The 26,428-nt window shown below is 42.5% G+C and overlaps 1 protein-coding gene across 1 annotated transcript; it reads left to right on the forward strand.

Moving 5' to 3' along the window:
• Positions 1 to 161: 161 nt before the first annotated feature.
• On the forward strand, positions 162 to 24,665 carry zcchc14 (zinc finger, CCHC domain containing 14). Its single transcript, XM_029253793.1, has 13 exons — positions 162 to 1,607; positions 5,198 to 5,324; positions 9,396 to 9,466; positions 11,029 to 11,100; positions 13,084 to 13,169; positions 13,285 to 13,379; positions 14,739 to 14,784; positions 15,582 to 15,831; positions 16,072 to 16,160; positions 20,379 to 20,503; positions 20,847 to 20,984; positions 21,105 to 22,295; positions 22,630 to 24,665. The coding sequence occupies exons 1-13, from the start codon at positions 987 to 989 to the stop codon at positions 22,683 to 22,685; spliced, it is 2,967 nt and encodes a 988-aa protein (XP_029109626.1). The 5' UTR covers positions 162 to 986; the 3' UTR covers positions 22,686 to 24,665.
• The last annotated feature ends 1,763 nt before the right edge of the window (positions 24,666 to 26,428 follow it).

Below are 26,428 nucleotides of genomic sequence, written 5' to 3' on the forward strand. Positions count from 1 at the left end.
GAGTGTGGATGCTCTTGGCCAATCACATCACAATGTGTTGTTGCAGACAAACAACAGATCCAATAGGAATTAACAGTCAGGCAGCGGGGGCGGGATAAAGTGTAGAGTATGGAGCGCTTAAGCGGACAGCTGTTTTGCTCCATTTCAAAGGACGGGTCGATATGAAGCGGAAGAGGGTATCCTATCCCTTTGTGGAGAATCCTGCCATGTGTACGGAGAGGAAGGGAAACAAAACTACTCTGTATGCTTCTTCGATATAAGATGAATATTCGCGTTGTCTACTTTGGGTTTAAATAAAACCCCCCTTTTCGTCTTAAAACTACAGTGTGAAGTTGGAGGAGTTTACATGCGATCTTCATTTGCCGACGGTCCCTAACGGTGTAACGCGTGTCACCGCGGGGGCTCCAGCTGAAACGAGTGCGCTTTAACTCCGGAGAGAAGATGGCATTCTTGTCGGAAGGGGGACGTGGACCGTATTTTTTCCCGCCACGCTGAGACTGGCTCTGTGTTTCGCCGTGTTTTGCGCCTTCGGTTTGTGTTGTGTCTCCCCCGCGATCGAAAGACGTGGGGAAGAGCAGCAGAACGGGGGGGAGCGATGGCTGGAGGGCGCGCGCGCTGATCGCGCTCGCGCGGCGCTCTCTACCGGAGGATTGCGCTTCGCGGCGAAATAACTGCATAGAATACGAATACTAATACTAATAATAGTAATAATACTCCTGCTGCTACTACTACTAATAGTAATGTGGATTCCTCTTCAGGAAGAGAACGACACGCTGGGTTGTTGTACAACAAAGTTGAATAACTGACGGGAAGCGGGTCACGTGAGCGAGCGAGCGGACACTTCTTCGGCGCCCGGGGAACCGCTCTCACTTGAGTGGTGGCACTTCTTCTCTAACTCCTTCAAAAGTGGTTTGTCGTACTTGGGAAGTTGGGGGCGGATGTTCTAGGAGCGCCTTGTAGCGCTGCGTGACCTGGGCTGTGGGAAGATGGTGGAGAAGAGGAGCACCGTTCACAGGGAGGGTGTGTACCGCTGGTTCTCCCAGCTCAGCTCTGCCCAGAGGGCCGAGTTCCTGTGTGGCCTTCTCGACCTCTGTGTCCCCGTCGAGCTGCGCTTCCTAGGATCCTGCCTGGAGGACCTGGCTCGGAAGGACTACCACTCCCTGAGGGACGCCGAGATCAAGGCCAACAATCCCACCGACCTGGCTGGTCTGACCAACATCACGGATGAGGTGGTGCGCAGCAAGCTTCTCGTCTCCCTGGCCCTGCTCAACTCGGACAACAGGGAGGCGGCCGGCGTGCTCTTCCGGACCCTCACGCACATAGACTCCATCATTAACAACTACGGGCTGCAGCTCAACGACGGCCAGACGGGAGACCAGTTCCTCCTGCTGTTCACCATGGCCTCCAACCACCCGGCCTTCAGCTTCCACCAGAAGCAGGTGCTGAGGCAGCAGCTCGTGCAGGTTCAGGGCATCCTGCAGGCCACCTGTGGGGAGCATCGCGCGAGCGGCGGATCGGGGCCGCTCGCCGTGGCCGCGGCAGCGCCCGCCTACGCGAGCGCCGGCTCCGCCGGCTCGGGCCACGCCGAGCATCCATGTGCTCGCAAGGTTGGTGCGGGCAGCCTTTACCGTGTCTCTCTCGCATGCCGCTCTGATTACGTTGCGAGATTTTCCAAAATTGCAACATCGTCGTACGTTGCTTTTGAAGGAAAGTTTCTACTAAACCAACTGTGTTTTGTTCCGGATTTGGATACGCTGCACAGCATCTTGAGTGACTCACATGATGTTGAATGGGGGAAAAGTAAATATTCAGAATTGATGCACTGATGGACTTGTTTGCTGGGGATTCTCCGTGTGAGGGATTCATTTGTTTTGTTTGTCTTGAAAATGCCTTTTTGAGTTGTTTTGGTGTCTCATCATGAGTACATCTTGGCAGTGGAGTTTCCTCCAGGGGATAAGAGCTAATGTTCTCCTGACCTAAAGCACCACCCACGAGGGGTCAGCACCCTGCCCTTCTGCAGCCTGAAATGACCAGAGGAAAAATGAATACGCTCAGCCATGATAGTGACAAAAGGACCCTTCTGTTACATCTCACAATGTATGGTGCATAAAGGTGTTCCCCCCCCCCCCCCATTTGCTATTTCACAGCGAGGATCAGTTTTCAAACTATATGACTTCTGTGGGAGCTTACTGTAGTATATTTTTAAAAAAGTGTTACTAACCATCTTTAACAATTAAACATAGATGCTGGGAATGCAGTCTTCATTCCTGGTCATAGCTAGCTATACAGTATTCTAGCTGACGTCCAAAGCGACTTATAATTTTAAGGTACCTACAGTTTTTCACCCCTTTATTGCTATGGGTAATTTTTACTGGAGCAATTTAGGGTAAGTACCCTGCTTGAGGGTACTACAGCTGGAGATGGGATTTTATCCTGCAACCTTTTTGTTCAAAGGCAGCAGCTCTAACCACTATGCTAAAAGCTGCTGTCATTCCATTTGACATACCTGCATCATCATTAGTGACCGATGAAGCTAAATCAGTTTAACCAGGAATGTTTTGTTGAGTACTTAGCCACCTAGGTAATATTACTACCTGCATATAAACTGTCTCAGCCAAGGCTGGCTGAAAATTTAAAGAGCACCAGATTTCCCCTTTTCTCTTAAGATTGAAGGGCAACATTGTGCTAATGAATTACCATGAACGAGACAGGGTAATTTACTCTACTGGTTCATGTAAAATTGGGTGCTTTTGGATTACATTCTTCCAGTCCAGGAATTGAAGAGCTTTAGTTCAGACTCCTGTCTTTCAGTACTACTTTCTAAAGTACTTTGTAGGGATGATGAAAGATTCTTCTGTTCAGTGGTATAAAGTGGAAGTTAGAAGGTTAATGTAAAATCTCTTATGTTTCACTGGTATTCCTTACTGGCTAGGGGGTGATGTTTGTTTAGGATCTGGGTTTTCCCAGAGTATGTTGTACTGGTTTTGTGATGATGGTGTGGAGTCATGCAAAGCTTAGAGTTTTTCCCACTGCCTGTGTGTGATCATCCTGTGCTGAGAATGTCAGGCAAAGGAGCACCCTCACCAGCCCTACTATCTCATGATCTGTGTGTGTAAGAGGGTGAGCATGTGTAAGAGACTAAGTTTGAAATTTTGTGCATGTACATTTCTGTGCGACACTGTAAATGTGGAGCAGATCAGTGTTGAGAATTGTGTATGTGTAAGCATTATATTTTTCTGTTTAGGAGACCACACAGCATCACTGAATGTGATATGTTTTCCCCATTGGTGGTGCACATCCCTGTGTTTAGCTGGGGACAGAACATGCGTCTCTGTGTTTAATTAAAGGACGCAGAGATGAGACTGTAAATACATCTGTTTGAGGGGAAAAATATTCAACACTGGAGGAAACTTTTTTTTTTTTTTTTTTTTTTTTTTCCTGTTTTGTTAGTCTTGGCCTCTGGTAAGATTGGGTCAGCACATTTCTTCATGGTGAAATAAACCCTGTTGAGACTCCCATGTGACTCACCAGGAAGGAGAAACTGCCCTGTCCATTGTAGATTACTCCTTAATTACCTTCATACGAAAGTGTTAAAATCTTCTAACTCCTCCCCCTTTTGCATGTGGCATTTTCATCCCTTTTACAATATATGGTTATATGAATACCTTATCTACTTTCACTGGATTTGTTTAATGGCAGTCCCATCCTTTGTGCGAGAGCAGCATGTGATGTTTTGCTTATTGTTAGCTGATGATTGGGACCATGTCCCTGTGCTTCTTCAAAATCTGCAAGAATTTTTAATAGAAATGAAATGACCAGTGTGGTGTGGTGACAGAAATTCAGTGGTGCTCATCCAGTCAACTATTGCAGGAGTGGGTGAGGATTTGGTCATGCTTATCCGACCTGATTGGTCCAGTGCCAAAGGAGGGGATGATTTTTTTTGAGGTTGTCTCTGCCCCCACAGCATTGGTCCTAGAGCTGCATGGTTTTTTTTTTTTTTTTTTCCTTTTCCCCCAAGCAGAAGGAGCTGATTTGGCAGGAGTGAGCATCGGATGTGGCAGCCGTGCAGTGGAAAGACAGATGTAATTGGTTTCAGAGTTGGTGGTTGTGTTGCTCCAGTTAGCATGAGGCACAGTGATCCAGTTGCCCGAGTCAGAGGAGGGTGGGAGTTGAGAATATTCAGTGGTCTTCAATCTGAACTTTTTTACTTTGTATATGCAGCTTCTTTTTAATACAAACATAGCAATGGTTAAATAACCTACAGGGAGTCAAGGACCTGTATAAAAGTCCAGATGGTCATTTTAGACAGATGTCGAGACAACACTGACAGTCTGGGTCGTTTTCCATTCAAGAGACTATCTAAACCTTTTTCTTAAAAATATTCTGGTTACAGACTGTACTTCCCATATTTGGTCGTTTTCTCAGTGTGTTAAAATATCCTTTTTAGTGTTGAATGGCACAAAAACTGTGTGTTAATTAGTAGCTAAAGTATAAATAGATTTGTGTTATGCTGTCAGGGGAATGGAAACTAGATTATGGTCATGATAAGGAGAGGGTAATGGGCTGGGTTTACAGTTGGTTGAAGGGGAGAGTAGAGAGCCTTGGGACTGGTCTCCTGAGTGGCACCATGACTTTAAAGAATGACAAAAGAAGCAGTATCTGACTAATCTCTTGGGTGAGAGTGTATGTCTGTGGTTTATATCATGTTACTTTTTCTTTATAGTTACTTAGCAGACTCTTGGACAAAGTGGCGTTCATGGCAATCTTTGCAATTTGATAAAAGTTTTGGGATTTTTGATTGAAATGCTTCAGGTTAACAGCTCTAGTCACAGTTACACTAACAGGGTCTTTGGACGTGCAACGTGTCTGGTCGTAGCACCCCTGCTACCTGCCACCCACTGCAATATAAAACCAGCTGACTCATTCCATTGTTGTGTACTAGCCCACAAAGTGCATCTCCAAGTTTTTTTTTTTTTAAATATATTCTCAGCTGAGTGGGTAGATATAGTCCTCTGTGCCACAGTTTCCCACAATATGAACAAAACTGTCACAAGCTATTCTAAAAATGTAGATTTTGATTTTTTTTTTTTTTTTTTTTTTTTTTTTGTTTTTGTTTTTGGTCTAGGCAGTGAAATTTCTGAGAGTCTGTGCGGAGGTAACAGAATGAGTTGCTTTCCATTATTTACCCTTGTTTTAGGTGCTGCACCAAGATGAAAAGGCAGAACAAGGAAATGAAGGGAACATCCTGGATGCCCAGCCTCCAGCCTCAGTACATTGCTATCAGGACCTTCTGATCAAGGTGCACACAGGGAAACCCGCTAAAGGTGAGTAACAGTCCTCTCTTTCCTCTTTTTATCTGTTGTGCAAGAAATCTGCCAACTTAAAATAGACTCAGGCTCTCCCAACAGTTTCACAGTGGAAGGATTTCATGTCACTCAAATGGAGAAATCTGTGGTTTGTGCTACACAAACAGACAAGTGTCTGGAGAACATGTACACACATGCTCACAGTTTAAAAACCTCCAAAAAAATTCCCTGAGGAATGTAAAGAGATTCTTTCCCACATCTCGCTTAATAAGTTGGACAGTAGAGTGACTCTGTGTTCCACCGAGAACCTTAGCCAGAGATTATTGGCTGGTTGTGGTTAGGCTGGCAGCCTAACTTTTAGTCTGAGATTTTGCCGACTGTTTTTTTGTGCCTTTTTCATAAAGGAGAGGTACGTTGGTAGACGGGTAGCAAAGGGAAGCTCTTATGGTCAGCGTGCCCACAAAGTCTTCTCTAGTGGTCCATCTTTCCTCTGTGTCTCACCCTCTGCTGGTTCCTCATCCTCATTCTACTGCTCTCAGTAACAAATGACTCAGACCTGCTAGGAAAGCCATGACATCACCCTGTGATGTCAGGTACCGGTGAGTGTGGAAAGCCCCCGCTGTGAAGGGGATACTGGGTGTTGGACCATGAGGGGTGAGGCCATGAGGTGTGGAATATATGTTTTGAAAGGATAAATGTAGGTTGGTGAAGAGGAGCATACTCCATTCATTTTTCAGGTGGTGTGTGTGTGGTTCTGTCTATTTGGCTTCCATCCCAGAGTGTCTGTACTTCATACTCCTTGAGACCTGGCTGGTGGTGCTGAGGAACATAAAGGTCCATTGAAATGTGAGGCGACAGAAGTGGTAGAGTCAAGTGACTTTTTTGATACAGACAATGTGTAATTAAGCAGGTAACTGGATATGTAAAAGCACGCACAGACACAGAATCCAAGGTATATTATTTCAGAGATCAGAAATGTTGGCTTCTCTCACGGAAATCCATAGCATTCGGTTTTGGCTGACTTCCCTGCTGATGCTCCAGATGTTTTTGATCCATGTAGGGAGAGCACATTCAAGTCTGGGCTTTACTGCTGGGTTGGATTTGACCTGTGGTGGACCACATGACAGTTCAACAACATTGCAGCTATTAACCTCAAGCAGTCTACAGGCTTGCCTCCAGATATTCTATCTCCAAAATCTTCCACGATGTGATGCACTGACAGGAGCGACTCTGTGTGCATGAGTTCAGTGTGAGTTGTGTGTTTAATGATTGATATGTTTATCCAACTTTTGAAGCATGCACACAGCTTCAGGCCCTGACTGCAGTTCCAGTAGCGAGTCGTGGGGTTGTGACTGTTTGCAGGATACTCGGGACTGGCTTGCCCACACCCGTCCCCTGGCATGGGCTTGGTTCACTGCATTACCTCATTGCCTGGCCACGGTCCCACTCATCAGCACATGCCAGAGCTAAACATACCGCTGTCCAACGACTTCACTTGCGTAGCACAGCCTGCACCAGTGGCCCTGCAGTAAAGGGCCCCGAAATAGCTCCTGTTCCCCAGTTTCGCTGAGCGAGCATTCCTGCCTTCTCGTCTTTGTCACTGGGGGTGGTACAATCAGCCGGTCAGTGCCAGAGGTACCCTTCATCCCCTCCATTATGTGATATTATTTAATTTGATGTTGGAGGAATGTGCTTTTGCCTGACACGCACTCTTGCTGCCAGTGTTGTCTCTTGGCACGTTGGTTATGTGGTGAAGACAGTTTCCTAAATTAGGAAAGCGTAATGTTTCAGAATACTTCTTTATCAAACACTTTCAAAAGTCTTGGATGGAAAAGGCAGAAGTGACTGTGCTTTCTAGAAGCTTTATGGCTCTTGAAATGGAGATGAATTTGAAAACACTGCATGTATACTGTGTTTCAGAAAAAGGTAATGTTAAATGCAGTGTGGACAAGGATGGCTGCTGGAAGGCACAATTTCCAAGATGGGCTGAGACTTGGCATATTGAACGCTCAGCTGAGGTGCATTAGGTGGCTCCCTAGGAAGGTCCCCTAAACTCTTTCCTGACATGTTCCACTGGCACCAGAACTTGGAGCAATTTTCTAAGCTCATCCAGAAGCACTTGGGAATACCACTTCTGTCTCCATGCCTTATACTCTTTATAGTTCTGAAAGTTCTGGGTTAGGCATCAGGTTTTTTTCCATTCCCTCTTTACTGTTGCCCTGCTCCAAACATTATATGTTAACACCTAGGTGAAACACATGCAGCTCATCAAGCAGGCTACAGTAGTGGTTGTGAGACACTCATCTGGTGTGAACACAGGATGCTAAACTGCATATCCTAGGCTGACATACAGGATACAGCATAATTCAGCTGCAGAACCCAAACAAGCTGCTCCCTGAAAGCAACTTAATGCCACTATATTCAGTGTAATTCAGTTAATTTGGACAAGCATAATGGAACTTTTCTCCTTTTTGATAGGTAGGGAAATTTAGCACTTATGTTGAATTTAGAACAGTGAACTTTTTTTGTTTTGGTGTTCTTGTTTCTTTTGTAGAAACATTGTTTTCTGAAGTGTATTGTGCATCTTAAATTTGGTTATTTATATTGTACGATGTATTTAATTTTTTCAGGTTATATAACTTGCTGTTAAATATAACAGCAGAGGCTCTCCAAGGATTTAAACTGGTCACCTTAATTGTACAACCCACTGTACTACCTTTTTGTCATCTCTGTGGACTCTCGGCTGTGAGGGGTTCAGTTCAAATACGAGTTCAACTGTTAAAATGTTTTTCTGAACTGTGCTCTCTCTCCTTGAGAATAGCAACTCGTGTACTTTGTCATTAGCTTTTGTGAGCTGAGTTTTAAAAGGAGGGACAATCAGTGGGTGGGACCTGTTAGCTTTGACGTGGTACTTTGGATGTTTCAGTGTAGAGATATGTACATTCACTGTACAGCCCCCTGTCGAAGGTCACCAATGTGGGTGGCATGTCACCAGCTGCGTTCCTTTGACTTGTTGAAAAGTTTTCACTTGGTGCATTGTGCGAGCTCCTGGGAGTGTGGAGAGAAAGGTCGAAGACCCTTTCGGGGGGTTTGTTCCTGCTGATTTCAATGTGGAGCCCTATGGAACATGCTCAGCAGGGGTATGCAAATGGAACTCCTTGCTGTTGAGTGACAGGTTGAATTGCTCAATGGCTTATGCATGCAGTGACTAAAAATAGGAGGCTTTAGCTGGTGGGCTTTGTAAATCATACTCATGGGGGAGAGCTTGTGCAGGTGTTGATGTATACTATACGACCTAGTGAGGTCAGATTGACTGCCCCCCCCCCCCCCCCCCCCCCCCCGGGATCTCCTGGAAGGCTCACTGATTGCTTTCTGTCCGATTAGACCCCAAGTCAACTAACACTACTACAACCCAGTACATGGTTGCGTGTGGGCATTGTATCCCTGCGTTGTTGATCGGGAAGTACAAGGTTGAGAATTGTGGGATTGAATGAGGCAGGGTGTGCACTGTAGGTTGCATGGTTCAGTGTGCAGAGGTATAGACTGGACTGTCTGATCTCCGGTACATTCCAGATATGTTGGCGCTTGCCCGTGAGGCTGGGAGCCTTCCTTGCCTGAGTGGGGAGAGATGGTGTCTGGGCCCTATTTTTTTTTTGAGGCTTTCTGCATTTTCACTTTTTTCCCCTCATGTCGTACTGCTGCCACAGAGTGTTTATTCAATGCTAATGACTGAAGACTGAAAAGTGGTGTTCTGCTGTGTTATGTACACACCTGCATCCTCAAGTGTGTATGTACTGCAGTAAAAGTCTTTTTCCTTTTTTACATTGAATTCTTTGTGTAGTCCAGTTAAAACAGTCCCCCAGTTTTTCGTTCTTTCTCTGAGGTTTTATGTGATAACTGCCTTACAGTTTAAAGTGTCCAAACTGAGGTATAATTGCAACCAGGCTACCCAAAGCCTCACTTACATTTAATTATAATATTTTAGTTCTGGAAAATAAGTCCTAACCTGTCCAAATGACAAAAGCAATTTATCCTTCTTTTGCATACTTTGTTTTTAAATAAAAATAACATGTTTATTTTTGTTTTTAGCCAGAATTGAAAGGATAGAGCTGAAGGGTGTGATACAGAAGAATGAGAAACCAACTGAGTATTCATTTGAGGTGAGTTTGATAATGAAAATTAAGCAGTACTACTGAGCAATACTACCTTTTTACACAACAGACTGCATATAATGATTGATGCTGACATAGCATACAGTAGATCCAAAGGATAGCATGTTTCTGCTCTTGTTTTATTGATTTACTTGTAGAGATGACAGCGAAATGTTCAGGATTCAAATAGAAATTGTTTAACATGCTACAGGGCAATGTGATACGTTTGGACACCCTTGATAATGCATCCCCTCAGTCAGAGAGAATGGGTGACCACTCATTATCCCCACTGGTCAGCCACCTGGGCCTGTCTCTGTAGGCTCCAACTGCCGTGAAAGCAGGGCCTCACGATCCTTCTGGCTTTTTGAGTTTCAAGCAGGAGGTGTCAGAAAAGTTACCACAGGGATAACTGGCTTGTGGCGGCCAAGCGTTCATAGCAGTGTCGCTTTTTGATCCTTCGATGTCGGCTCTTCCTATCATTATGAAGCAGAATTCACCAAGCGCTGGATTGTTCACCCACTAATAGAGAACGTGAGCTGGGTTTAGATCGTCTTAAGACAGGTTAGTTTTAGTAATTCTGGCCCTTTAGCTGTAGACATCTCTACACAGGTCCTCTGTAACTACATTAGAATGCGCAGCACGGGTGGGTAGTGACTGACGCTTGGACTACCAAGGTTAATTTCTCTCCATGGCTCTGAGTAATTTTGTTTTCCTCTTCTTGGTTGCCAGCTGGTGTTCTTATCAGAGTCTGTTATGTGTTATTACTGTTTTATCACTTTCCAGCTTTTAATCATTGTTCAGCTCTGTGTCAATGCTAAAAAAAGAGTGCTCCATGACAATAAATTGAAATTGAAGTGATTAGTGGCACTAATATTTTGAGAAGAGGATGTAAGGAATGGACCTTGACCTCTGCCCTTGGACCATCCTCTGTATATGTTTGGATCTCTGGAGAAGGATCACATCTGTATACCATGGTGTGACACAGAGAAAGCAAAGGTCAAATGAAAATTACCATATTATATATATATAATATGTCAGACCAGCATGTTAAGGCTGAGGTTTTGTATGATGGGTGAGATACTTTCTGATGTAGTCCCAAATTACCTTGTCAGATGCAAAGGCTCATAGCATTGTGTTTCTGACTGAGACAGAATGGAAATATTTCTCTCTCTGGTTGGCTAAAAGATGCAAAATTCCCCCCCCCCCCCCCCCCCCCCCCCCCACTATCTCTACATCACTCCTCAAGGCTATGGATGTAGGAGTGGAGTTTAATTCCATCTTTATCCCCCTGTAACTGCATTGTTCTCTTTATTGCATTTATGTTGCTCTGGACACATTGGCCTGCATTCTGGTATTAAATTTATCAGAAGCCAAGGCACAAACCTCTAATCCTAGTGAGAACCATGAAATTCAGTAATCTGTTAATCCTGTTAACAATGAGCCAGTCATTTCTCCTACTGGTAGCAATAATTGGAGAACAATAGTACATGTATGAGCTTGTTTCTTTACTGGCTGAAGTGATGCAAAACAAACATGAGGCCTTATGATGATAATCCTCTCCCTGTCTCCAGGTCCTGTGGTCTGACTCCATAGTGTCACTTGTTTCCCGGACTTGTCAGGAGGTCATGGAGTTTCTTTCCAAGGTAAAGTTCAAGTCAGGTGTGAGACTGTACTGTTCTTAAGAAGACTCTTTTTGAAAGATCATGCAACTCAAATACTTCCCTCACATAACAAGCACTCAGTTATAAGAACTTGCACTTACTGGTACGTGTAATTTGTACTCTAAAATTCACATAACAAGCTATCAACTCATGCTTGAAGAAAAACCTTATGAAAAAAGACACTGCAATTCAAAGAACAAGTCTTGGTAGTGCTGAGCAGCCCCCACCATGTATTTTTGCTTCTTTTGGGCATTTGTCGTCTTGTAGTTTTGTACCTGCTTGCAAACATCTCTCAAAAATTGCATTACTTTTTAATCATAGTGTAAAGCCATCATTTATCACAACAATGCAAAGCAAAACTAGGTTTAAAGAAAGACAATGACAGTCTACTGTAGGGCAATTTCTCTCTCTCTCTCTCTCACTCACACACTGATTAACTCACTTGTTCATATACTGTGGGCAATTTGAAGTCACCAGTCCACCTGTAACATATGTCTTTGGACTGTAGGAGGAAACTGAAGCCCACGGAGGGAACTCGGTTCAGGGCAAACATGGAAACTACACCTTATTAACTCGAAATTGATTTCAATCCACAGCCCAGGAAATAAATAAGAGGTCATTATATAAATATATTAAAGTGATAGCAAAAGGGCTCACATAAATGTTCTGTGCTGAACAATTTGTCTCTGCCTTAGGTATAGCTTTAAATGTGTCCGGAGTAGTACTGATTAATTCTCAGTGAAAATGGCATTTTGTTTTATAGTTCTGGTCAAAAGTTTTTCTACATTTCCTTGAAACAGTTGAACAAGTTTGATCAAGATATCAGCTGATCCAAACTCTTCTGCAGTAATTCTCAGAGATGTAGAACACTTGTTGGTTGCTCTACTTTTACTTTTCTGTCCAGTTCGTACCATACAGGTATTGCGTAGGTTTTCCAGGTATGCAGAAATTTTTGACAGGAGTTTTTCAGTATTTAATTAAGTAATTATGGATTTAGAAAATCTGACAAAAGATGCTTAGATAGATTTTACTACATTTTATTTGATGATCTGGTAGTGGTCAAAGAAAATTTTCTCATGCTGGCACTTTGTTTTTATTTTTTTCCCATCCATGGAATGTGGTTTATAATAATGGTTTATGACAGCTTAATGTAAAAATTTGCTATATGTATTGACTGAAAATATTTCACATATGCTTTAAAAATAAAGTAGAAGAAAGTGCAGAATGAATTATCAGTAGAATGGAAAAATGAAGGGTGGAAGTAGATTGTGCTTTATTAAAATGTAATCAATGTGTAGCAGCAGGAAAGGGGCATACCTGGTTTCTAGGATATACTGATAAAAACAGAACATTGTTGGGGAGACATTACTAAGGAAAAGGACAGTTAACTTTTTTGCATTCCAGAGAGATTATGGAAGCGATACTGAAGGTGGATAATGTTTGCTGCAGCTGCAAAAGGTAAAGGTGAACAGCAGCAGTAGATTAAAATTGCAGAACTTTAAAACAAAACAGACTGGGTGCTGTTCTCTATTTGGAGAACCCCCATTTGATTTATCATTTATGTTTGTCTCTCAAGGAGTCTTCAAAAAGATGTTTTTTGACTGAACTAACATAGTGGCAGATGTAGTGCAGACTGACATGAAATGAGAAGGGAGACCTCATTCAATGGCATGTGGCTTTATATGTTTTTATCTTGTCTAAATCCACAGGCTTTAGAAATTGAACTTCTTTCCAGGCAGGTTGAGACCCATGATGTAGCAAGGAAAGTTTTGTGGGTGTGCATAGTAACATTCAGTGGCGTGACAGAGGAATTTAACCAGGTGTGGAGTGATGATTAAATACTAAGTGGGAACTTGTTACTAGAAGGCAGTTCTCATGTGGCCCTGTAAGTACTGAATTTCTCCAGAGTCCTTCTGTGCTTCAGTACTTTGCAGTGTGGACTCATGTGAGGTGCTGTGCTTTTAGCTTACCCAGCTCTTCCCAGAAGATGAGAACTTTTCAAGGCCATCTCCCTCCTCCAGCTTGGATTCTGCTTTTCAGCCTGACCCCAGGTAAGATGCTTGAACTCATTGTCCCACCTGGGAGAAGAAGAGTTTCTCTGGTGATGAGATGAAGGGTGTCAGATTTATTTATTTATTTATTTTTTATTTTTTTGTTTCCCCCTAGGTGCCTTACAAAGCTACCACAGCATCTACTCAAGCATGACCAGGTCAGGCAGTTCTTCAGCTCTACTCTGGCTGCCCAGTTCACTCCTAGTGCAAGTAAGGTCTGCGGCATGGCCATCAGTGGGCTTTGTGTGTTTTCTCTTGAGGATGAATAGGAAGGCTTCAGTCAGTGGGCAACCCTGAAATCTGGATGGCAAAGCTCACTGTCATGCCTGAGTTTCCATGAAAGCCATGAAAAGTTATGATAGTCTGGTGATATTGGAGGCTTGAAAATATTCTAAACTGACTGCAGACACGCAAATATCCGCAGGCACATCAAGATTCAAGTTTGATCATAAACACATCAGTATAATTACCGTAAAGGAAAATGTTTTTCAACACCACAGAATATTGACTGGTATAGAATGGCTCTTTGTGCTACAGAAATTTCAGAATTTTTGAAGATAGACAGTTTTTAAGTTATTTACTTTGATTGTATTGTCTTCACTTGTGTTTCGTGAAATTTGTCTTGTGGAGGGAAAGTGACCTGCGTTACAGCACCAAAAGGATGGCAGTAAAATGTACTCGGAGAGAATAGAAATGTGGACCGAGTAAACGCATTTCCCTTCCACAGTGTTTATAGCTCATGTATGGTATTTCTGAACGTTGGTTATGAATAAGAATATGATAAACACTGCGTATGTTTATGCCATGAATCAGTCAGTCTTGTATTAAATAGGAGTTTGTAACAACTGTTTTTGTCATTTTAAATGAGTTTTAATTTTAATGTAGCTTAAAGTTATATATGAAATAAATCAGAGATTTAAAAAAAAAAAAAAAAAAAGGTTTTTAAAGATTTTTGTATATATAAGAGCTTTAAGAATTTTCCAGAAGCTAACCTGCAAATAAATCAAGGGACATCTTTATTAGTAACCTTTTGGTTGTTAGTATGTTGGTTGTTATGTAGGTAGTAAAGTTGAAAGTGGCCAGATGCTGACAAACACTGGAAATCCTTCTAGAATGAATTGGTCTGCCACCTTGATTCATTGTGGAAATTACAGATTTAGTTTATTTTTAGTCATTTGAAATTAATTTTAATTTTGTTTGAAGCTAATTTAAAATAATTAAATGTTTTACTGAGAATTTTTAAAAAAAATTATTATAGATAATCTTTTTACAGACCCTAACCAGTAATAAATTTAGGAATGTCTGCATAAATACTGAGGTTTTTATTGACTGAATTCATGGTAAAAGTCACTGCGTTTATAAAAAATAGAATAGACTTCTGGTCTCAGGTGTGTTAGTAAGTTGAGGAATGAGTGGGTGGAACTCTCAATACTTAGATGATCTGTGCTGTCGCTTCAGGCTGAGCGGAAGGCACTCTACCTCTGTCAGTGTATGGAAGTGTCTTGTAGGAATGTAACTGTCAGATAGTAAGAGTTGTTTTTTCATCGATGAACACTTCTCCCTCCGCAGATTTTGGCTGTCCGCTACAATATCGAGGAGCAAGCGGTTTACCTAGGTAAGTCATGCCAGACATGCAGAAACACTCACATCCCTCTGTAGCCCCTTACCACCCCAGCCTGTGGAATGCAACCCAATCCCTCCCCTCTCTTATGGAATGATTTGATATTACAGGCCTCAGTCATGATCACTATAAACTGAATATTTGAGCAATATTGTATGTTATAGGCAGCCCCATATGTGCTGAGTTATCAGAGAATAACCCTTCTCTCAGTACAATGTTTCTGCTGTGCAGCTACAAAGCACATGCCCACCAGAGCCCTGGGAACAAAGAATTACTTTTGGGGGCAACAAAACTGAGGCTGTCCTTTATTTACCATGTTTCTTTTAAAAGGTCATAGCACCCACCTGCAGGGGTTATGCTAGATAACCTTACCATAACCCTTCCAGGATTTAATACATGTATAACAAGATAATAACAATAATATTAGACAAATTGTTTTTGTCACAATAATAATACTGAAAAGAGTTGCAGTTATATGGAAGTAAATAGTCTTTGCTGCCTTTTTTTATTGGGTTGTTGTGCTGTTTTTATTCATTATTTGGCAGGCAATTCTCTTTGCTGACTCAATGAAATTTCTAAACAGTTTTAAACCAGTTCCTTGGAAACAAATAAAATGGTGTCTGTCTGCCTTCCCTTTTTTTTTTTGCTATGTCTGCACAGGTTCTTCAGCTGTAGTACAAAGCTTTGTAAATGAAGATGTCATCAACTTTTTTGTTGTCTCTTCTTCTCTCATTCTCATTTCACCGTGCCCCTTCTTCTCCTGACTTCCCACCATTCTGCGTGGCCCCCAGGCCAGTCTGTGGAGTGGCCAGCATCCAACCAGTCATCAGTACTCAGTGCTCTATCCAGCCCCACTCGGCCACCTCCTTCCCATCTTCTGGAGGTGTCCCAGCAATTGGGGATTGCACAACCCCGTTAAACCCTCCTCCTTTAAATCCTGCCCCCCAACCCAGCTCAGAGCAAAATGGCATCCTGGATTGGCTGCGCAAGCTGCGCCTGCACAAGTACTATCCTGTGTTCAAGCAGCTAACCATGGAGAAGGTAGGTAGAGTTAAGTGGAGGAGTGGAGCATTCAAAGGTGTGCAGTTGATGAAAATCCATCATGTACAGTGTGAAGATGCACAGTAACTATATATACTTTTTGTTGCAGTTAAAAAAAGAATTTAATAGTTATTCCCTCCGTCCTTCTTTCAACACATTGTTCCTGTTCTTATAACTGTATTTTGCTCCTTCCTCATACCCGTTTTCTCTGTGCCCTCTTTTTCTTTAAAACTCCTTCAGTTCCTAGCCCTCACAGAGGAGGACCTCAACAAATATGACCTTACTCAGGGGGCCAAAAAAAAGCTGAAAACCCAGCTGGAACTGCAAAAGTAAGTTCCTTTGTGTCTTGCTACTTTCTCTCAAACAGGACCAACCTTTTCAGAGCCTGGTATTTAGATATCAGTGTTAAAAGATGGAGATTACTATTAACTAAATTCATTGTTTTTGTTTAATACTTTGGTTTAACATTGTATTACGGTTCCTTTTGAGGCTGAGTGGGTAGTTAGTTATTTTGGAATCTTGGTTTGATATAAAATAAACATGGTTATTATAGCTACAGAAAATATTTTTATCATAAAGCTTTAACAAAAAAAGCATAATTGTGGGTGATGACTAATTGGCACAAGTATCATGTTGGTAAAGGGGAACCCTGTGAAGGTTGACAGTTTTTCTCCACCAGGAGGTGGTGCAAGACATTTTTTGTAACACACACAAATGCAGTTCTTTCTCTTTCCACTTTCAGTTCCTGGGCACAAGTTATTTTTATTTATTGATTCATTTAGTTGACACTTTTTTCTCCAGAGCAACATGGTGTTAAGTTAGTTATTTTATTTTAGCCATTTCTACAACTGGGTAATTTTTTTTGAAACAATTCATAACTGCTTTTCTATAGACTTCTAGAGCAGCAGCAGGATGCAACTCTGCATCCTTTGAGTACATAGTGACAGCTCAGCCACTACACCGCTTGCTGGCCCCTGAGGTTATAGGACATTTATGAAGTCCTACTGGCACTGATCATAGGTTCAGCCTTGGGGTTAAAAGAAGAATTATGACCTTCGCACTGTTTGTATTTACTATTGACTGCTTTTAGTGTTTAGTTGACGCCTTTGTCCAAGGTGACCTAAAGTGTAGTTTAAATACACTAAAATACATACTTTACATAACAGAGCAATGTAAAATACACATTCATTTAGTCACATACATATACTAGGGCCAACTTAGTCAGCAGTTCACCTGAAACATGTTTTAACTGTAGGAGGAAGCTGGAGCGTTTCCATTTTTTTCATTTAGCTGACACTTTCTCCATAGCAACTTGAAGTTTAAAAAAAGAAAAAAAAAAAAGACACAGGTCTTGGATCCATAACACAATAATAATTTAAAGACAACTTGTCTAATAGCCCTGTTTTTCTTGTCCATAAATTACAGTAGCTATCCATAGAAGTGACATAAAAATAGGAAGGCCTAACTTACCAAACTGTCAAGAACTCAAGAGGAAATTGAGTCAAAAAGACATGTTTAGACTCTTTGTGAATGGTGGAGGGAGATTGGTAGTTCTGAGTGACAGAGGCAGTTCATTACACCACATTAGGGCCAAGGCTGTGAAATGGGAAGCTTTAGGTTTTGAAAATAATGAGGGGAATAACGAGCAAGTGGCTAAAGGTGGTGGTCTGTCACATTCTTGCTGGAGTGTAGTGATAGCTCAGGTTCTACAAGTCGATCAAGCAGATGGTCCTTTGACTCTGTTATAGGCTGTAACCAGAGTCATTCATACTGGCAGCTACAGCAAGCCAGTGGAGAGAAATGAGGTGGAGTCTGTAATTCTGGGCTGAGTTTGGGTCAGTTGGGAGTGCCTGGAGGAACCTTTTGTGAACACTGGAAGAACATGCAAACTCTGCACAGACTGAGCTGGATTCAAGCCCACATCCAAACATTTATTCATTTAGCAGATGTTTGTCCCCAAAGCAATGTACATCTCAAAAATCAATACAAATAGTGCATTATATGAACAGAAGGGGAGATTTGGATATAGACACGTGATTGACTGTACTCAATCTGTCACATACCCCATATCAACCATTATATGTTACATGACCAGCTGCATAAAGACTTTTCCATTATTAGACAAAATGTTACTAAAATTATTAAACATATGCATTTATCATGCACTTATGAAATCTGGAGAGAACCTACAGCCAAGGAGCTGTGAGCCAACCAGTGCTACCTGCTGTGCCACACACACATGCTGATTTTCATATGCAAATATAGTATATATTTTGCAGAGAACATGCAGCTCATCTGCTTACAACACCTTCTGCAAGTGTTCCTAATAGTTTTCAATCAGTTGCTTCATTTGTTAACAACATTCCTTGTTCTTATTACTTTACTTCTTTACTTATTTTGATGTACTCCCTTGCCATGACTCCTTGGTTCTACAAAAAGTATATTAAATATTTAGAATTTTTAGGAGGACTCAATCTGTGGATTGTTTATTTCACCTGCTAGGTTAAAATTGAGTTTTTATAATTTACAATAGAAGTATATGCTTGTACTACAGTAAAGTTAGTCTCTTATTACCAGCTTGATAGAACTGTACTTGTGACCACAGGATTGTTGTAAAATGAAGAAAATTGAAGGATTTAAGTTGTTTTCAATGAAACCCATCATCTAAGCAGTGGAATAATATAATGAACAAGGAAGAGGGGAAAATTTAATAAAATCTAGAAACCAAGTTACTGCAGCAACTAACTTTGATAACTGTTCATAAAGTAGGACAGTAAGCTGTGTAAATCACTTTACAAAATAGCTAAGGAACAGAATAAAATTGAAGTATAATTCTGGTTAATCTGAGGCTTTACACAAGAGTGATGCCATGTGTAAATACAGCAATCCCTCCATTTATAAAATCTGTTCCTGAAAACAATATGGATATCCAAATATTGGTTACGAAAAGCCTATTTCCCCCAGTATTTTAAATGTCAGGAAAGCGAAATGTATAGTTGAATCACTGACACTCTGAATTGCCATGGACAGAGGTATCTGCTAAAAAAGTAATTTCACAAAGGATACATTGGCATATTTGTTTCTTTATCATGTGCAGTTATATACACACTCTCTGGGGTCACACTGGTGTCATGTTGCTCCTAGGTGGGGTGCTCTCACATTGCTAATGAACCACCGGTGGTCAGAGAGGGAGATGAGCATGTAAAGTGGTTGCAGACTCTATATATTCTTAGTCATATCATAGTGTCACTACTTGCATAGAAGAGCCATGACTCCAGTGTGAATGGCTGAATCATAGTTGAGTCACCCTGCTCCTATGTCACTGTACGTGTTCCGTGAACTTTCTGTGCTTTACACTCAAGCTCTCAGCCCAAACTGTGGCTTGGAACCACACGGTCTTATCAATCTATCACTTTAACACAATGGTGCACGTGGTCACAATGGTAAGGCTTAATTTGGTCAGAAAAAAATTATTCTGACGAACCAGCTTTAGGCCTTTCACATCAGAGGTACTGGGAAATTTGTGGCTCTGAAGGCTCTGACTGTTGGTTGAATTGTCTCCATTCATACTGCTATTCTTTAGGGGATATTTAATTGCTGTTTCACATTGCTTTTGAAAGAGCCGAGTATGAGGTTTCAGCCATATGTTGTTTTGGACCTTATGAGATTCCTTAATGTTTCTGAAATGTTTTTTTTTTTTGTCTCTGAGAAGGAATGTGTACATACTTAAATATTTCACTTTTCCTCAAGATACCACCATTCATTTTGTAAATACATAATTACAGTACTTTATTATTAGTTTATCATCAGCTTATATTGGACTGTACATCACCTGGTAAATTACCGGGTTAATACTAGGTCGAAAGGTGGAAATTTCCAGGGTTGAAATCAAGTGAGAACGCCCTTTTGTACCACATTATTAATGCTGCAAACTCCTTTGTGGGCAGTTTACTGTGAGTGGGATAATACATATAACTCAAAGCACAGCTGTGTTCAAGTAACTCAAGTGTTTTGAGTCTGACCGATTATAGCAGTGTGTGTGTGTGTGTGTGTGTGTGTGTGTGTGTGTGTGTGTGTGTGTGTGTGTGTGTGTGTGTGTGTGTGTGTGTGAGAGAGAAAGAGAGAGTGATATACATAGAATGTGTTCATTTGATAAGGCTATTCAGAGCTCATACTCAGTCTGAGCTCAAGGGGCAAAGGGATCATGTGGAGACAAGGGATCCCTAAGTATGAGGTGGTGTGCTGGTACATGGAAAATGCTATAACTTCTTACACACACAAACCTTCAAAAATGAAAACCCCATCAAATATTAAAAGCATGTTCTGCATGTGTCTTGATGCTAGATTTAAATTCTGGAACCATTAAAAAAAATGTACCATGTAATAAGGCCAAATGGATTGAAATGGCTTTACAGTTTAAATGTGTCTGTTTCCTTCTGTGATTTGTTCTTAAAGAATTTCATAATTATAGGAATGGTTTACTTTTGATTTTAACTGCATGAAGGTATTATGGTAATGCATCCGATTTCCCCCCCCCCCCCCCCCAGTCGGGAGAAGTCAGAGAAGAGGTACGTGGTGTCACAGTTTCCTGTGTCATGCGGCGGAGTTGCCAGAGTCACGCCATCAAACCATGCTGACCCAATGGCTCCTATTCACGCTGTCAGAAACGCAGGTAACTGGTGCTCTCAGGTTGAACTCACCCTGACATGTCACTCTACCGGTAACAGGTGATCTATTGGTACTGCACTGGTAAGAAATGCTAGGAGACTGCTAATGCTGCACACACTCTTAACAACAGCCTTTAAGATGATCCTGATTACACCACTATTGCAGGAGGTCTACTCTTAACACAAAAAGTGTACACCTACAGCTCAATGGCATGTGTAAGCTATTGGTACAAATAAACCGTTCCTTCAACACCTATCTGTTGTCAAGTTCAAGGGCATCAGCACTGGCACAGTCCCAATAATCTCTGCATGACTGAATGCCTGTGTGTGGTCTGGATCTTCTCGCAGAACTGCGAGTGGATGTAGAAGGTAGCTCCCACACCCACCCTCGGGACAGCGGCTCTTCCTCGGGTTACTCAAGCTCCCCTTCCAGTCCTATGGCACCACGTGATGAATCCTTCGAGAGGGTGAAGGACCCGCGTCGACGTAAGCAATTGCCCCAACCCCAGACTTGGCTTTCAAATGAAGACCACACTGTGACTCTAACAAAAACATAAATGTTATATCATCTCGGTGACTAAATCTTGGTTACTTGTTTTGCTCCAGGTGTAGAGCTGGGTTCCGAATCAGGTGATCGGGACCGGTCTTGTGTGACCCTAAATAACATGGTACCGACTGGATCCTGTCGGCCCACTGCACAGGTTCTCCCAGTCCAGAATGACCCCTCATCTTCCCTGTCTCCCTATCACCTACCGCCCCCTGTTCTGCCCCTTCTCTCCCCGGGACGTATTCTTGGTGGCCCCCGCAAGACCCGCCCACCTCCTCCACCCCCTCCCAGCCTGTCTGCTCTCTGTTCAGATGACCGCACCAAACCCCTGTGTTCGGGTGTGGCTGTTGGGGTGCAGCTGGAGAATCGCTTTCCTGGCTTGAGCCTGGAGATGCCACCTGCCCTCCTGCAGGATGCTTCAAGCTCTGCCTCAAGCTCCGCCTTACAAGGGTCGATTACGGCCCTTCGGTCACCCCCGGGTCTCATGGTAGAGACAAGCACAGCACCGACGGCCACCTCAAACACCTTGCATCATGTCTCCCGGCCTCCTCTGCAGCCACAGTTGTCCCCTTCTCTCCCCCCTGCATCCCCACATCGTGTGGGACACTTCTCGTCCTCCTGGTCAACCTTCCCTCCAGTGAGCTCTGTTCCCATGGCAACGTTGCCTGAAAACACTTATTGTGTGAAAAGCACCTCTGTGGCCCCACCCCTTTCCAGCCTCAGCGTCATCGCAGGACACAACACAGCCCCTGCAAGTTCCAGCCCTGTCTCAACAGAGACAGGCCTGGGTGGAGTGAGCACACAGCCCTCAGTGTGCGTCTGCAGTTCCTGTGGGTGTAGTGGCAACTGTGGCTCCTATACTGGCCTGCCGGCTAACTATGCTGGGTACTTCCAGCACCCATTTTCTGGCCCCTCTGTCTTCACGCTTGGACCCTTGCTGCACCTGAGCCCACTGATGACTGGGCCACATCCCCAGCAGCACAGCGTCACGGCCTCACCCTTTTCATACCCTCTTGCTGCTCCACCTCTCTACAGCAGCAGCCTCCCCCATGAGACTCAGCCTGGTCTCATCCTGCCACCAATGCAGGGTTACCTGGGGACTGGGGCTGGTATCTATCAAACCCAAGGCATGATGGGAAACGGAGGTACAGAGCACAAGAAGGCAGGGAATGTGTCTTGCTACAACTGTGGTGTGAGTGGACATTGGGCCCAGGACTGCAAGCAGCCACCCATGGACTCCACACAGCAAGGTACTGTTGCAGGGGCTTGTGGGAAGTCGCAACATTAAATTTAGGGGTAGTTGTTACCGTAGTGGTTAGTGCTGCTGCCGTTGGATCCAAAGGTTGCTGGTTTGAATCTCAGCTACTGCATTAATACCCTTGAGCACGATACTTGCCCTAAATTGCTCCAGTAAAATTTATCCAGCTGTATAAATGTGTAAATACTTGTAAGTAGCTTAACATTGTAAGTTGTTTTGGAGGAAAAGTGTCAGCCAAATGAATAAATGTAAACGTTAGACAATTGTCATGTTTATGTGGTCACATAATCCAATACGGATAAGATGAATAAATGTTTCTCCTCCAGGGACTTTTCGGCTGAAATATGCTCCCCCGTCAGACAGTCAGGATTCAGCGGACTGATGACTTGGATATGACCGACGCTTTCTTTGTCTAATCCCACCCTGCTGTGGTGTTGGCTAAGAACAACGGGACGTCTCAAGGTGCACCTGGAGACTGGACGGGCTACATATTGCTAAGGACGTTGGATTACTTGATAAGCTGTCACAGCTCAAGAAAAAGATGGGAGGAGGATATCAAGTGAAGATGTACTAAGGAAGGCATGCGAGAATATGCGTGTGCCAAGGCCTGCCCTTTTAAGTTAACATCATCAGGGTGACTTCAAGGGCTGTACTGCACTATTTTGACATAGTGGAACATTCACTTTGAGTAGTTTTATGGTTCATGAGTTCATCTACCTCCTTTTTGTTGTATGTGAATGGGTAATATGTAAATAGAACAGAGCAGGACGGAACTACGGTACATGTACGGAATATCTTTGGGGCTCTTTTGCCTGCCCGAGTCTTGTCATTTGAATTTGGCCAATTTAGTCATCAGTCTAATGCTTTTGGGAGCAGTACAAGGCAAACAGCTGTCTGTTACTGATCAGGTGTTGAGCAGTTAGTCATTATTAATGAGGCTCATTGAGCACAGGAGTTCCCGTCAACCTGTCGTCCTTTGTCTAAATGTGTGGAGTCCAGTTTCAGAATGAAAACCAGAGAACGAACCAGGAAAACAGGCAATAATAGACCTTAAAGATCTCATTAGAGCCATGCTGCAGGCAATTGGCATGCAAAGTGCAAAGAAGCTAGGTGTAGTATGTAGCTGAACTGTCAGGGCTTAGCCTCTTATGTGTCACGTCTCTTTTGTCTTCAATCAAAGCAGCAAGGCTGAGCTGTCTGACTGCTCCCAGGACCTGGTGCTGCCTTTTTAGGTACATTTTAAATGGCTAGCTTTGTTAGCTAATTCACCAGTGATATCTAAAATTTGAAATGGCTCTATGACTGGCCGTATATAAGACCATTCTCTTTTCTTTTACTTGAAGGAACACTTAAGATTATTTGGCAAAAAACCTCTGGATTAGAAATATTAGTAGATGCAATCTAACGCTCATTTGTACATGATGTGTATGGCTTCACTTAAAATGAAGCTTTCCCATTGGTTAATTTCAGGAGTCGGTAACACTTTAGACCATGTGGAAGTCGGAAGTGTCGGAAGTGTCATCACGGAATGTAGATGAAAAAGAGCAAAGATATCAGCCCTGTGAGCCCTGTTTTGCCTCTTTGAGCATATAGACTAGCGAACTGACAACTGCAATAGGAGCTCTTCTCTAGCAGGGAATGAATAAAGCGCAGAGAAAGGACACAGGAAGGATCGGCTGTATTCGCTTTTCCCAGCCAAATTAGGAAGATGGTATGTTTAACTGATCTTTAAGACCTCAGATCCAGGCTGGGGCTCAAATGGTTAAGGGTCTGTGAGATCAGTCTGACTTAGTTCATTCTTCACACCTCTCAGGTTGTACTTCAACATCTGTAGATAGTGCTGTTGCAGCACCTTTGATAGTTGCTGCAGAATTTTGAGGAATGTCTGCCAATAAAAATTTCTTTAATTTTTACAGGCTTGCAAAGAAAGAAATACTGAAGCAAACACTGCCATTCACATGTCATTCAAACTTATGAAGTCTTGTAGCTGTGCATCTGGAGAGAAATGAAAGTGGACACTGCAGTGATTTCAAATGTAGAATATGTTCATATGTTTTTATGTATAAATGGATGGAAGGGTGATGTGGGAGATGTAATATGCTGGATTCTGACTCTTGTTCCTGGTGGACACTTGAATTTTATGGTACTGGAAGCTGGTGAGAGATGAGTGTCACTGGGATACAAGTAGTACCTGTGCAGAGAGGATTCCTTTACTCTTCCACAAACAATTCAGATGTCTCTGCTCTGTCCAGCAGATTTTACCGTCAGGGATACAGAACCTCAATTCTGTGTCAGCACTTGTATATTTAAGCAATGCATGTTGTCATATTTTTGCTTTTAAGAAAAGTATTTGTAGCCATTTTGATCTTTTTTGTATTACTCTTTCAAACTGAAAATAGGTTGTTTTAAAATTTGTATTTTATATAATGTCAAAGATTTTTTTGTAAAGAGCATTAAAATGATTAAAATGTCAGTGTGGTGAATGTTGGGTTGCTGCTCATTGTGACTTATTAGGATTTCTATGTTTCTATCAGAAAGGTTACAAGTTAATCCTTTTCCCTAATTCTTAGATGACTTTCATTACATAGTGTGCACAATAAAATGCCTATAAAGTGAAATTCTCCATGCAGAGCTTTCAGGGTATTGTACAAGCTTGGGAATATACAACCTGCACAGGTTATGTTATGTGCTTCTGAATCATTCTGAACTCTTAGCCACAACATAGTGTCTCCAGCATCCATAGTGATTGTGTGTATCTGTTTGGCTACTGGTTGTCATCTTTTTCCTCCAACATTTCCAATCATTATTGTCTTGAGATTCTGGTCTTCTCATGACAGGTCCAAAGTACAATAACCTTAGTTGCATCATTGGTGATTCTGCTGACTGTTCTGGCCTGAAGATCCACCTGTTTATTTTCATGGCATTCTTAAGTGTCCTCCAGGATTCAGCCTGTTTCCCCCTCTTTTTAAAATTCTTTAAAAAAAAGAAAAAAAAAAAAAAACATCCTGCTTTCACAATCATATGCAAGCACCAGCCACTTGAAGAAGACTCTTGGCAACCACTTGTGGTTTTCTAATCAAGGGAGGAACACAAGTGGTTTGCTAGGGCCTTCTTATGTATAGAGAGAAATGTACAGACTCATTATGCTTTGAACTCAGGGCCACCAAGCAACCCACAAACTGGAAAGCACTGATTTATACCCTCTGTGCTGTGTCCCTCTACAGTCATGTAGTGTTGTATAAAGTGGCATTGCTTGAAAAATTCTACTCTTCATTCTTGTCAATACTTTAGTACATTTGAGGATCTTTCATTGAAACTGAACAGCATCTGCCTGTGGAGTAGGGCTTGATTTCTACATCCGTTGATTGCTCGTCTCATGGTAAACATCCACAAAATTGGCCATTATGTGAATGTATGTCAGCATTTAGTTTGCTGTCATAATATGTACCCGTCTCTGAAAAATATTTTGTTCTGCGGTGCTGTCCCCTCCCTCCTGTGTCCATTTGGAGTGCATTCCAAGTAGTGTACTGCCTCTTCAAAATTCCTTAAGTCAGACTTCTGTAGCACAAGGTAAAGGTGCATATATTTTCACAAAATGTTGCAGTGATTTCTCTCTGTACTTTGGATCTGTTATGAGGGGAAAGGTGGTATGCAGGTAATATACACTGATCAGCCACAACATTAAACCTACTGACAGGTGAAGTAAATAGCTGATTATCTTGTTACAATAGCACCTGTCAAAGGGTGGTATATATTAGGCAGCAAGTGAACAGTCAGTTCTTGAATTTCAAGTATTGGAAGATGGAAAAATGGGCAAGGATCTGAGCAACTTTGACAAGGGCCAAATTGTGATGGGTAGATGACTGGGTCAGAGCATCTCCAAAATGGCAGGTCTTGTGGGGTGTTCCTGGTATGCAGTGGTTAGTACCTACCAAAAGTGGTCCAAGGAAGAACAACTGATGAACCAGCAACAGGGTCATGGGCGCCCAAGGCTCAGTGATGCGTGTGGCGAGCGAAAGCTAGCCCCTCCGGTCCAATTCCAGAGAAGAGCTACTGTAGCCCAAATTGCTGATAATTTTGATAGAAAGGTGTCAGACACAGTGCATCGCAGCTTGCTGCGTATGG

This window comes from Scleropages formosus, chromosome 7 (genome assembly GCF_900964775.1).
Source record: "Scleropages formosus chromosome 7, fSclFor1.1, whole genome shotgun sequence".
Taxonomy (NCBI): Eukaryota; Metazoa; Chordata; class Actinopteri; order Osteoglossiformes; family Osteoglossidae; genus Scleropages; species Scleropages formosus.

What these genes read in the sequence shown, in the direction of transcription:
- zcchc14 (XM_029253793.1), top strand. Translation starts at nt 987, where the DNA reads ATGGTGGAGAAGAGGAGCACCGTTCACAGGGAGGGTGTGTACCGCTGG. An exon ending in AGCATCCATGTGCTCGCAAG is followed by an intron (nt 1,608 to 5,197) that starts GTTGGTGCGGGC and finishes CCCTTGTTTTAG; the next exon opens with GTGCTGCACCAAGATGAAAA. An exon ending in CATGGACTCCACACAGCAAG is followed by an intron (nt 22,296 to 22,629) that starts GTACTGTTGCAG and finishes TTTCTCCTCCAG; the next exon opens with GGACTTTTCGGCTGAAATAT.